The sequence below is a fragment of the Pygocentrus nattereri genome, chromosome 17 (assembly GCF_015220715.1).
Source record: "Pygocentrus nattereri isolate fPygNat1 chromosome 17, fPygNat1.pri, whole genome shotgun sequence".
Classification (NCBI taxonomy): domain Eukaryota; kingdom Metazoa; phylum Chordata; class Actinopteri; order Characiformes; family Serrasalmidae; genus Pygocentrus; species Pygocentrus nattereri.
In genome coordinates this window covers 23,292,532-23,305,379 of record NC_051227.1, presented here as the reverse complement: position 1 = coordinate 23,305,379, position 12,848 = coordinate 23,292,532, and the positions used below count along the sequence as shown (strand labels likewise).

The 12,848-nt window shown below is 40.9% G+C and overlaps 1 protein-coding gene across 1 annotated transcript in view; it reads left to right on the top strand.

The window, feature by feature from the left end:
* dchs1a (dachsous cadherin-related 1a) overlaps positions 1-12,848 on the top strand; it is a 168,120-nt gene that overhangs the window by 135,935 nt on the left and 19,337 nt on the right. The window contains exons 6-10 of the mRNA XM_017708591.2: positions 144-1,178; positions 3,595-3,782; positions 4,557-4,653; positions 5,401-5,558; positions 10,480-11,326. Of these exons, the coding sequence (XP_017564080.1) occupies positions 144-1,178; positions 3,595-3,782; positions 4,557-4,653; positions 5,401-5,558; positions 10,480-11,326 (2,325 nt within the window). The remainder of the gene's footprint in view (positions 1-143; positions 1,179-3,594; positions 3,783-4,556; positions 4,654-5,400; positions 5,559-10,479; positions 11,327-12,848) is intronic.

The window sequence follows — 12,848 nt, the reverse complement described above, 5'->3', positions numbered from 1 at the left end:
GCTCTCTCTCTGTCTACATCTCTCTCTCTCTCTCTCTCTCTGTCTCTCTCTCACACACACACACACACACACACACACACACACATATACATACTTTCTCTCTTTCTTTGTCTGTTTATCTCTGTTCTCTTTTGTCTTTCCAGGTATCTCAAAGGATATCTACTACACCATCTGCTCCGGTGACCCAACTGGCTATTTCACAGTGGACCCTGAGACCGGAGTCCTGAGGACCAGCTTGCCACTGGACCATGAGGCTCAGCCCACCCTAGAGCTGGAGATCCAGGCACAAAGCGGGAACCCCCCAGCATTTGGCCAAACCCGCGTTCGCATTGCAGTGGCAGATGTCAATGACAATGCTCCTGTCTTCATCCCATCCTCCTCTGAATCTCTGATCATTCCAGAAGATACAAGAATGGGCACAGTCATGTACAAGATCCAGGCGGAGGACCATGACTCAGGACACAATGGCGTTCTCACCTTTGACCTGATCTCCAGCAGTGCCCACAGGACCTTCAGTGTGGACCGGGCCAGCGGGGAGATCCGTCTGATTGGCAGCTTGTCATATGAGACTGTGCCCCGGTATGATCTTCAGGTGGTCGCTAAGGACATGGGGGCGCCCCAGCTCAGTGCAACTTTCACTCTGGTGGTCCATGTGCAGGCTGAGAACAGCCATGGGCCTGTTTTTGATACCCTTACCTACCGTGTGGAGCTGAAGGAGGGCACCCCACTCAACACCCGCTTCCTGCAGGTTCGTGCTCTCAACAGGGACAGCGGAGTCGGGATGGGTCCCAGCGTCTCTAGTCCATTAGCCTACCACCTGCAGCCAGATGGGGACGCTGCAGGTTTTGGCATTGCACCAGACAGCGGCTGGCTCTTTGTAAAAAGCGCTCTGGATCGTGAGGTTAAAGAGGTGTACCTGCTGACGGTGCTTGCAACAGCTGGACATGGACGACTGAAGAAGACAGGCAGTGCCACAGTGCGAGTGTCGGTGACTGACGAAAATGACAACTCACCTCGGTTTACTCAGGACAGAGCCTTCCTGACAGTACATGAGAACCTGCCGGCCGGGACAGGATTTGGTCGGGTTTCTGCCACGGACCGAGATGCGGGGCTCAACGGCCGCCTCAGCTACCGGCTCTTGCACCCAGACCGCCACTTCCAGATCAACTCCCACACAGGTGACTTATTACTACTTATTGTGGTATATTTACATGCGTAATAATCCGTGAATAATCTGACTAATAGCGCAATTACTCAATTAGCTCAATTATAGCTCAATACATCCACGTATACACCTCCATTGGACTAGTCTGTTGTGATTGAGGCATATGCATGGACGTATTCTATTCTGAACATATAGAATACGATATCTATTGGATTGAAAGAGGTGAGTGATCCGGTAAATAATCTGTTAAACAGAAGAATAATAGCCATGTACATGGCTACATCCAATTACATTCCCAATGGTAAATTTTAAGATGTTCTGCGCATGTTCATTCAGGTCATAGTGAAATATATAACGTTCAACATGGCGGGAACAGCAACTGATCTGCAGAGGAGACAAAGTTCATGCTCTGATCTTTAAAAGACAGCGGTGGGATGGGCGCCCAGCTTACATGTCTCAGAACACAACGTCTTCCTACCTTCCTTCTTTAATAAGTACATGTGAAGTATGTTTTCCTGAATCTGACATAATTTTAAAGTAATTAAAACAAGCACTGCTCACTGCTGCTCATCTCACTCTGACTGGACTCATGAGATGCTTGTTGTCATGGTAATGTCATGGTTCACTAAGCAATGCTCTAGGCATGCATGTAATTTTGGATTAGATTGGATTGTACTGTGCATGTAAACAGATTTTCCATCAGATTTTAGAGTAGAGTGAGAATATAAACACCTCAGTCTTAATCTATAGTCAGAATGTGTTCAATTGGATTGGCAAATATCTTTGCATGTAAACACTGATAGTGTGATCGTATGAATTATTAGATTAGATTATACATTTCCTAACATTCTTTTATATATGCTTATTATATGGTATCAATCTTAATATTAAGTAATTTGTTTAAGATTCATTAAATTAATCATAATCCACTCTGAAACTATTATGCAAGGTAATTATGTAGTGACGAAGGTGAGGAACTGAAGCCTGAAGTTTTGATGGTTAAGTATTTTTATTTATAGTATTTTTAAGCCTGGAGAAAACAGAAGGCTTATTTTTTGTAAGACTTAGAACTAAACTAAAAAACAGAATAAAAAATGAACAGAGAATAAAGTTTGACAGAGGACAGATAGCTTTCTTCTGGGACATTATTCCCAAACTCACAGCCATTTCACTCTCCATAATTTCAGCATTGAAAATGGCTAGCTAGCCAAATGTCATGGTAATTTGTGCTGTTATGAGTAAATGGTGGGACATTTTCTCCCTCCTCATATAGTGAATAAAAGGCACACATCTACACCTCATTTACCGAAGTAGCAGTTGTTCATATTTCAAGCTTTTGTTGCCAGTACCGGTGTATGGAACAAAACAGCATAATCATTTTATTCAAAATACCTTAAAAATGCATTAGTGGTGTTGAAAACATGTCGGCATGTTTTGGAAAATGATTTGGATAATCAGGCGTCATTATTGTATTATCATCTAGCCCTTAAGGTGACCCCTGTACGTGTCCTGACAGCTCAACAAGTTCAGCATAACGCAAAGGGATGATCTTTCTGTAGCAAGAAAGAGTCCAATCTGTGCGCAGTATTCTCAGTGCTCAGCGATTATAGATGAGTGCACTGAATAACAGCAGTGTGATAAATGAGGCTCAGCTCACTGGCTTTCACACATTCTGTCTCAGCGGAAGACAGGAATCTCCAGCAGTTCTTAGCTTAGACTTCTGTCACCACTGCTGCGGAGGGGGTTCCTACAGAAGCAGCTGGGGTGGGCCATCTGCGCAATCAAAGACTGCTGTCTCTGATATTTAACTTTAAGCCCCTGTTCTCTCTAGTCAGATACTACTCTCTCTCTCTCTCTCTCCCTCTCTCTCTCTACCTTCTGTCTGCATTCCTCTCTTTTCTTTCCTCATATTTGTGTCTCTTATTAATTTTCTCTATTTGCCCATATTGACATACCTCCATCCATCCATTTGTCCAACAAACCATTCATCCTTCTATCCATCCCTCCATTCTTCCATCATTCATCCCTCCATTCTTTAACCTCTTAATTCATCCCACCTATCCACCCATCATTCTTCTCTCCATCCGTACATCTCTCCATTTATCTTTTCATCCGTCTTTGTCACCCCTGTATTCATCCATCCATCCCTTTATTCCTCTATCATTCATCCCTCTATTCCTTTATCTCTTAATTATTCCCTCCATCACCTATCCATCCATTCATCCATCCATCCATCCATCCATGCATCGTCTGTCTATCTCTCCAACTCTGTATTTATCCTTTCATCCCTCCCTATCACATCTGTATTCATCTATCCATCCATTTCTCCATTCATCCCTCCATTATTCCTCCTTTGATCTGATAATACAACCAACCATCTTTCCACACATTCATCAATCCATCCATCCTTACCTCACTCTTATCTACAGGAGAGATCAGCACCAGGCCCTCTCTGGACCGTGAGCACCAGTCCAGTTACCAGCTAATCGTGGTGGTTCAGGACAGTGGTACCCCACCCCGCAGTGCCACAGGGACGGCCTTCATCACGGTTCTGGACATGAATGATAATGCTCCTGTCTTCACCCACTCCCAGTCAGGCAGAGAGATCTTCATGCAGGTATGGAGGATGATGGAGTGGCACCATCAGACCAATGAAGGATGATAATGTAGAAGTCAGTGGTTAAAGTTACAGGGATGAAGGTCGGTGTTGTTTCACACTTGTCTGTTGCAAAGAGTAAAATTCTGCAGAATTCCCGGTTACAGACGATGAAGCAATAAGAAATTCTTATCATGATAACAGTAACCAAAGCAATACTAGATCTTTAAAGCAGTAATCATTTCAGAAAAGATAGTCAATATTTATTGGCAACTATGTGAACATGCAGTGTCTTAATGTGTGCTGTGCATAGAGACTGTAGCAGTAGGCTGGATACTTTCAACATTTTAAAAAGGCAGTAATCATTAGACTGACTATGAACGTAATTTAGTATATATACAGCACTAGGAAATACTAGTGCAAGACACTCAAGAAATAAAGGAACAAGAAGAGAATAAACAAATCATAGTTACAGTTTCTGAATAGACAATGTGTGTAATAATAAAGATAGAAAGTAAACTGTAAATTAAAACTAACATTATAAACATTATAAGTAGAAAAGCAAACAAAAAAGTGCACTGTAAGAATTATAGTGTGTGTGTATGTGTATGTGTATATATATATATTATTGATTATATTGCACGTGGGTATGGAGAAGAGTTCCCAGTTTACCTACTGTATATACATATTATATACACATACATATATTAAACTGTCATGTCTCTAGGTTTAAGACACCAGCAAACCATGTAGTGTCAAGCTGAGCCACTTTATTTCTGAATTCTGTGTCTGCAGGTGCTGGAAGGACAGCCATCAGGAGTTCTACTGGGCACTCTAACCGCAAAGGACCCAGATGAGGGAGAAAATGGGACCGTTTTCTATTCAATGTCAGGTGAGAGACAAATTGACTGTAGATATACAGTCTCATGCATCTGCAACACAGAAATAAAATGATTTCTTCTTTTCTCAGCTGTTATTTGCCATGACTTGTGGCAACGGCAGTGGCATTGCCCATTTTCAAACAACCATTGTAATACTACTGATTAATATAAATGGGGGTGAGATACAGTTACTCTTGCCACGGTACAACAAATAACCAACAAATTATCTGTGCATATGAAATTGGTACACATCCTCTCCCTCACATATGCTGCAAAGATGCATATCTACATGCGTGCACCATCTATTAATATGCATATAATATATTTTTTTAAAAAGTGAAATAAGCTAAGCCATCATATCATTGCTCGCCAGAATCGGAAAAGCTGTCATGCTGTAAGAGATCATTGTAACTGCCTTTAATCATGTTAATATATATATATATATATATATAAATATATATATATATATATAGTATTATATTAGTTACATATATGTGTAACTGTTTAGTGGTCAAATGAAGTACAAATAACATTTCTGAGTCACAGTAAAGAAAATCAAAACTGGATTAATTGTTGTTGATAATGATTTTAGAATGTATGTTAAAAATAGACTACATGTTTATCAGTGAATTTAAACAGTTTGGAGACTGTGAACTTAAGGCTTATTGTCTCTAGAGGTGGACACTATGTATTTAACAGAGAACCAAAATCTTTGTTATGCTACACAAACAGCTTACAGAGTCTTTTGTCATGACCAGGTCCAAGGGCAGAGCGCTTCTCTCTGCACCCTATCACAGGCGAGCTACACTCCTCCAGCCTGCTGAGCCATGCCGAACGGCCTGATTACAGCTTCACCATCCTGGCCACGGATCGTGGCTCACCACCCCAGAGCTCCACAGCCACGCTGAGAATACAGGTCAGCCTCCGCATCGTGGCTTTTAGTACTCAATAGGGCTGCACAATAAATTGGTTGTTAATCATTATAACAGAACTAGCATAGCAGTATCACTATAGCAGATAATGACAGCATGGAAATGTGCTTATAACAAGTGTGCGATGTGATCATCATAACCAATTACAATCCAAAAAAGTGCAGATCAATTCATTTTTGTGTTTTTAATATACTGGAAAGCACATTGCAGTCACGGAATGTGGCAATGTAATATGTTATTATATCATGTAGCCTTGGTAGCCAGTATCCAGTGACAGGAAGCTGGCAACATCATTTGAATTTGCTCTAAATTTTGTGCTTTAAATCAATATTTTTCAACCCAGTTCTTAGGGTCTACCTGACAGCACAAGTTTTTTACTCTCTCCCATGTTCCAGTACCCCTATACCAGGTATTCAGTTTTCTTAATAGACCTCTGAAGTTGTGCATCATGTTGTTATCAGCGAGTGCCCATGGTCTAAGCAGGAAAAATGAATGGTTGAATGAATGGTCTAAAATTAAGATTAATTAGATTAAGTGACCCTTTTTAGTCCTACAACGGGGAAAGTTCTCCTCTGCATTTAACCCGTCTGTGCAGTGAAACACCACATACGTGCTAGTAAAGACACACACTAGGGGTTAGTGAGCACACTTGTCCGGAGCGGTGGGCAGACCTATCCGCAGTGCCCAGGGAGCAGTTGAGGTTTAGGTGCCTTGCTCAAGGGCACTTCAGTCACGTACTGTCAGCTCAGGGGATCAAGGGAACCTTCTGGTCACAAGGTTGGTTAACCTCACCTAACCTCCAGCCCACGACTGCCCCCTTTGTACTAAACAAAAATGTTCCAAAGCTGATACACTGTGCCTCATGCACACACAAAAATTGTATTTTGACTGCTTAATTACCTTGCAATTCAGATCCAGTGAAGAAGAGTATACGTGGGACAAATCATATGGATTTTGGAATGTTTTCAGTTACCACAGGGCACAATAGAGGTGATTTCCAAAAACAGCATTCATTTTTTTTAGAGAAAAAAGCCTTGGAGTTGCTTACATGAGCATGTCGATGACACGACTTCAAAGATCTATGGCTAGATTCAGGCGTTTTGGGAGCTGGGCTAGAGCAAAAAGTTGTCAACTGGTGAAACATCTGTCACTTTACAGCATAGTGATAGATAATTATCACTATCAGTGAGGTTTGATATTAAGACTCAGGGCCAGTACACAAACATGAAGCTAAGTAGAAGCTGCTGTTGGGAATTCAGTGCTGATAAATAGTATATCATTTATGCAGATTGCAAATCATTATGCAGATTTCAGTTTTCCATTGACAAAGCAGTCATTAAGTGCAGAGTGACAGAGACTGTGCATTACTTACTAAATCACATGTGTGAGCCATTATTGTCCTGGTTTGTTTTGCATTTTGTAAATGAAAATCTGTTCAGTCATTAGGGATTGGCACCCCTCTATTGCTGAATTACACAGTTTATTCATCTCTTTCAGCACTCATATAACAACCAGCAGCGAGAATGCTTACGTTTTCTGACCTTTTCTTTCTCTGGTTTACTCAGTTGTCCTTCTTTTGACTTTGTCTTTCTTCTTTCTGTCAGCTGTTATCTGAAGCATACTTGAAGTTTAGAGTGTTATTGAAGTTACTTTCTTGAACTGTAGTTCAAGAACTGTAAATTGAAGCACTGTAGTGGGGAATCCTCAGGGCTGCAGAAGCCTGTAAAATAGAAAAAATACATGCCTGGAATTTTTAGTCCATTTTATTTATTTTAAGCATTATGCTTGTGTTTAAGCTCTACAAGTATTGTATGAATTTTCTTATTTTATCATTAAGATTTGGTTGGAAACCCAATAGAAAATTACTGAGGATTTTTTCTTTTCTTTATAGGTATATAGGTAGATAGACAGATACTCCAATTGGTTAGGACTTCAGGAGCTGGACAGAAGGCCTAATACAGGGCTGCTCAATCCTGGTCCTGGAGAACTACCACCCTGGAGAGTTCAGTTCCAATACACCTGCCTTATATCATCTGATGCCCCTGAAAGTTTAGATTAGAGGTTAGATCTAAAGTCTGTAGGATGGTAGATCTTCGGGACCAGGATTGGGCATCTCTGGCCTCACATATCAGATTAACCACTAATATAATTACAAACTGAATTAGAAAAGAATTGAATGAACTAGTCACATTTTGATTTGCAATACATGGGACAAGTTTTGTGACAACAAATGTCACTCTAGACCTTCTAGAAGTTCTAGATACTGACTGTGAGTACAGTAGCCAGGTTTCAGTTAATTATTACAAATGGGAAACAGTGGCAGCAGCGCTATGGAGTCTGTAAAACTGCTTCATACAAATTTTTAATATGTCTGCAACCTTCAAATAAAACATGGAATATTTTAAAAGCTTCAGACATACATGTTTAATTTAGAACATCCAAATGTTCATGTGAATCACTGTTGGCTTTGCACTAACTACATTGCTAGAATCCCATAGCAGAAATGACCATCATTCTAAAGGTCTCTGGTGTTTTTAAAACTCGTTTTTGAGCTAATTTTGATGTTGTTATGGCCTGAAATTAAGGCCTAGCCATATTAGTCACAGTTCACCACTGATGTATTCTGTGTATACCGTGTGTATCTACTTGCTGTTATTCATCTGTCTGATTCACACATTCAAGAGCAGCTTTTATAATCCTTCTCTCTCTCTGTCCAGGAATTTATTGGATGAAATTATCCTTCTTTAACCCATTGCCGGGAAAAAAGACTCTCAGCTGGCTAATTTTAGTTGCTCAGAAAGATGTTTCTTACCACCGGCTGACTCAAGAGCCTCTTCTCTTTTGGCAGCTGTTGTCTGCAGCAGAGAGTATTATTATTTTGTGAAGCGTTTGAGGAGGGGGAGCGAATCCCTTCAGGTGCCAACTGTGCTCTCCTCCTTTTCAGGTCGAGCGTGGCTCTATTTCAGAAAAGTTCAGTAGCTTGTCTGAGTAACAAAATCTCTCAGAGACCCTTAATGAAGATAATAATTTATGACCCGACTGAACTCAAACAGGCTCAGTAGACAGCAACAGTAGTAAATTTCCTTTTGCAATGCTGGGAAAATTCATTGCACATTTTTAATTACTTCATTTTCCCCTCACCCTTCCAAAACAAAGACAGAGGCCCATAATTGATATGTGATTGGATTAAAGTGAGTTGTTTTGCCCTGAGTTTGTTAAGTCTGGCCTTTCTGATGTCATCGTTTTAGAAAGCTGTTGCTCGTTCCAGAAACAGCTGAGCTGGAAGGAAGTGACCTCATGTTCATTTTACATTGGAACGATGCCTGACATTTAATTTATCACTTAATGTGGAATTAATTCATCCACTGTCATATTAGGTTTCATGAGAAGCCTTGTCTCAAAGTGAGTCTTTTAACTGCCATGGTAGTGTAGGTACTGGTGTCTGTGGGGACTGAACCATGGCGGCAATGAATGGTTCATTTACGAGCACCTGTGTTGCTGGCTAAAGCACGTTGCCATACACAAACAGCTTGTCCCATACTTCCTGTCCAAGCACATCCATCTTGCAAAGTGCAAAGTGACACATTTCTGAACAATTCACATTTGATTTATTGGCCACAATAAGTCCCAGACCCAAACTCAAACAAGTCCCACATCCTCTCTCTGTCTGCATGCTTGTTTGACTATCCGTTCTTGTGTCTGCCCATCTGTCCACCCGTCTGGTCTTATGTGTGTCATTCTTTCAGCCTGTCTGGCTCTATAAGCCTATATGTCTCTCTCTCTCTCTCTCTCTCTCTCGCTCTCTCTCTCTCTCTTTCATTCATTCTCCTAACTACTAAAACATTGTGTCATCTGTTGAAGGCAAAATGTGTGGCTTTCACATCAGGCTTCAGGGCGCCTTTGCTTTGAAGTCTATTTGATTGGTCATCAAGAGCTCCGTAGAAGTTGTCCATTTTTATTTTTTTTTAAAGAATATGCCCTTTTTCAGAATTCGAATGATCCAACAATTTCCTATTCTGATTATATTTACTTTAATCCACCATTATTTTTCCTGGCAGTCACGGAGCCATCTGATTAACTATGATTAACGCCAGCAGGCTTGTTGTCTGAGCCTGCAAATATGGCCAAAAAGTTTTGTTTTTCATTCTCAGTGAAAAGAGGAGAAAAATGTGGCCTGCAATATGGTTCTGCTTTGTGAGATTCCATTGGCATTTGGACCTCAAAGTACAAAATAGAACAGGACTTTGCAGATTCCTTCAAATAATACAGAACAAGGACACAAAGTGTGATTGATGTTCGGCCTCACTCTTACATAGTACCTTAGATCAAGCGGACATTTTCAGTATTAGTTGAGTTGCTGTGCTCAGAGGCAGCAGCACTGAGTGTATCTTGGATTTGTGTACTTATGTTTACCATTTATTTGACTTTATATGCATACAGTCTGTGACTGCAAACATATTGCTGTTGTCCGAAGAAAACCTTGCATGTCCAAAATTTTACAGGAAAAGGAAAAAACCTACTTTATTTCTAACGTATGTCAATGGAATCAGGTGTTTTTTCAAGTCATTTTGAGCTGTTTCTTTTAGTCCATTCTTCACGAAATTTATACGCAATATAAAGGGTTAGAGGCATTTTCAAATTATGTCAAAAACTGAAAAATGACAAGACATGGAGATATGAGGCTTTCTTCCAACAGCAGCAATATATTCATTTGTGAGATAGTGCTGGTGTAGTTTCTTGACATATTCCTCCCTTTCACAAGTATTAATAGTTCCCACTTGTGCCTGATAAACATGAGTGAGTCAGTGGTTGAGTCAGTGAATGAGTCAGTCAGTTCATGAGGTTCTTCACATCTAACATCATAGAGAAAAAATGAGAAAATGTCTTATCTGTTTGTGCTGGCAGGTTCTCAGCTCCACCAAGGCATCGTCCACAACCAATTTGGTGTCCATCACCTTGAACCCAATGGAAGGAGCTAAGCCTGGCTCTATCATAGGAAGTGTTGGATCACCTGACATTCAGACTCTCCCTGAAGGCTTGGTCACTTATACTGTGGTTGGGGGTACAGATCAAGATGGGACCTTTGTAGTGGACCGGCAGATGGGGGACGTGTATCTGGCCCGCGAGTTGGACTTTGAGAGGGCTCCACGCTACACTCTCCAAATTGAAGTGGACAATTTCTCCACACCGCTGCCCAGAAGCCATTTTGTCACCTTGGAGATCGATGTGCAGGACAGCAATGACCATTCACCACAGTTTCCTGAAGATCCCATCACCATAGTGGTGCCTGAGAACATGGAGCCTGGATCTTCTCTCTATACCTTCCAGGCTGCTGACAAAGATGGGAGTGGTCCCAATAGTGAAATCAGCTATTCAATCATTCAGCAGTGGCCCAGCAGTCCAGACCTTCTATTGCTGGACCCCAGCACTGGAGTCATGACTCTGGGCCAGTGGCTGGACCATGAGAGCACCTCATCCCTCCTGCTAGTGGTCCAGGCCACTGATTCAGCCCTGGATGAGAGTCAACGGCGCCGTGGGACAGTCACTACCCGAATTTTTGTTACAGATGTGAATGACAATGCACCTGTGTTCACCTCACCTTCTGCAGTCAGTGTTATGGAGGACCAGCCAGTGGGCTTCATTCTGCTGTATGTCATGGCTCAGGACCTGGACCAGGGTGAGAACGGCCGTGTGTCTTACCGCATACAGGATGGAAATGCAGAGGGAAAGTTCAGCCTCAACCCAAACACTGGTAAGACGTGATTAAACATCGAACTGCATCTGGCATGATATAGGCTGAATGTAATTACTTGCAGTAAAGTCTTCAGTTCCTCACACATATAACTTACAGCATACTTTGTAGCAGTTGATGTGTAACTGTGTAATGAACCTAGGGCTCAAACAGTTAAATCATTAGTAACACAGTAAAAACCAGCCGTGTTGGATTAACTCTTGTTTGTTTGGGTCTACTTTAACCATGCATGGTTGATTGAGCATCATAAGGATTAATTTAACAATAATAATTTATAATAGATAATTCCAATTATCTAAGCCTCCTTGTCTATCCCCAGATGCGCTGCTAATTTGGACTTTCAAATTCATAGATTAAACAAAATAATAAATTCATTTGGTTAGGGACAAAAAGAATGAAGTGTTTCATTGGATTTTGCATCATGTAAGAAACTTTAACATGCTTAAACTTTCCGATTGGGAATGTAATCGGATATAGGCATTTACACGGCTTTTATTTGTCTATTTAACTGATTATTTACAGGACTACCCACATCATTTAGTTGGATACAAATTAAATCCTGAACAGCCTCAATCTGACTACTCTTTTCCGATTGAGGTGTATACATGGACATATTCTGTTCTGATTGAGCTGATACTCAGATTTTTAACAGATTATTAGGCTGCATGTAAACATGGCTACTGACATAACAGTGCTGTAAGCATGTCAGGGCAGATGTCTTATGCTGTCATAATTTGTCTTCACAGTTTATGTCCAGTAATATAACATTGTCATGTTACAGTTACCTGTAAATGTCATGACATATATTAATGTTTGAGGTCCTGATGGCCATGACGGTTCAAGACAGAAAATGATATCGGCCACAGTAATGGTAGGAGAGGTGAGGCAGAAACTGAAAGGATGTGGCTTCAAATCTCAGGACTGACCAGTAGTGCTGTGGTCAAGACCACTAGAGGCAAGTCAGGGTCAAGAAAGAGACCTGGACACATCAAGCCCAAGTAAAGACTTTTAAATGATGGTGATGTTTTCCTCTATCCATCTTCTAAAACTTCTTCAGATTCACCATCTAAAGTCAACTGTTTATTAACTAAAGAGCATTTATCTATTTTTGTTATTAAATGAAAACATAGTAATGATAACATTCTGATCTGCCTTCAAGGGATGTTTAAATTTTGGAACTAATGAACAGCAGCAGACAAGTAATACCTAGTAAAGTCAGCATGGAAAAGATTAATTAGATCCTCACCTGGCATGGTCATTTAAACATGTAGAGGAAGGACTGATTTCTTCTTTTATTCTGTTTAAACATTTTGTTGAATGGTAGGGAAATAAAAGCATTTTCCAATTACCTCAGACGGAGGCATCACAGTTGGCTGGTTTTGAGAAAAATTTCCGAGTTGACCTTACCCGAGACCAAAGACCATACAGAGACCATTAGATTTCTGTCTTTGCAAGACTGGATTCAGTTTTACAACACTGCTAACAGAGTGTACCTGGTTGTGCCTTTGGTCTTGGCGCTTAA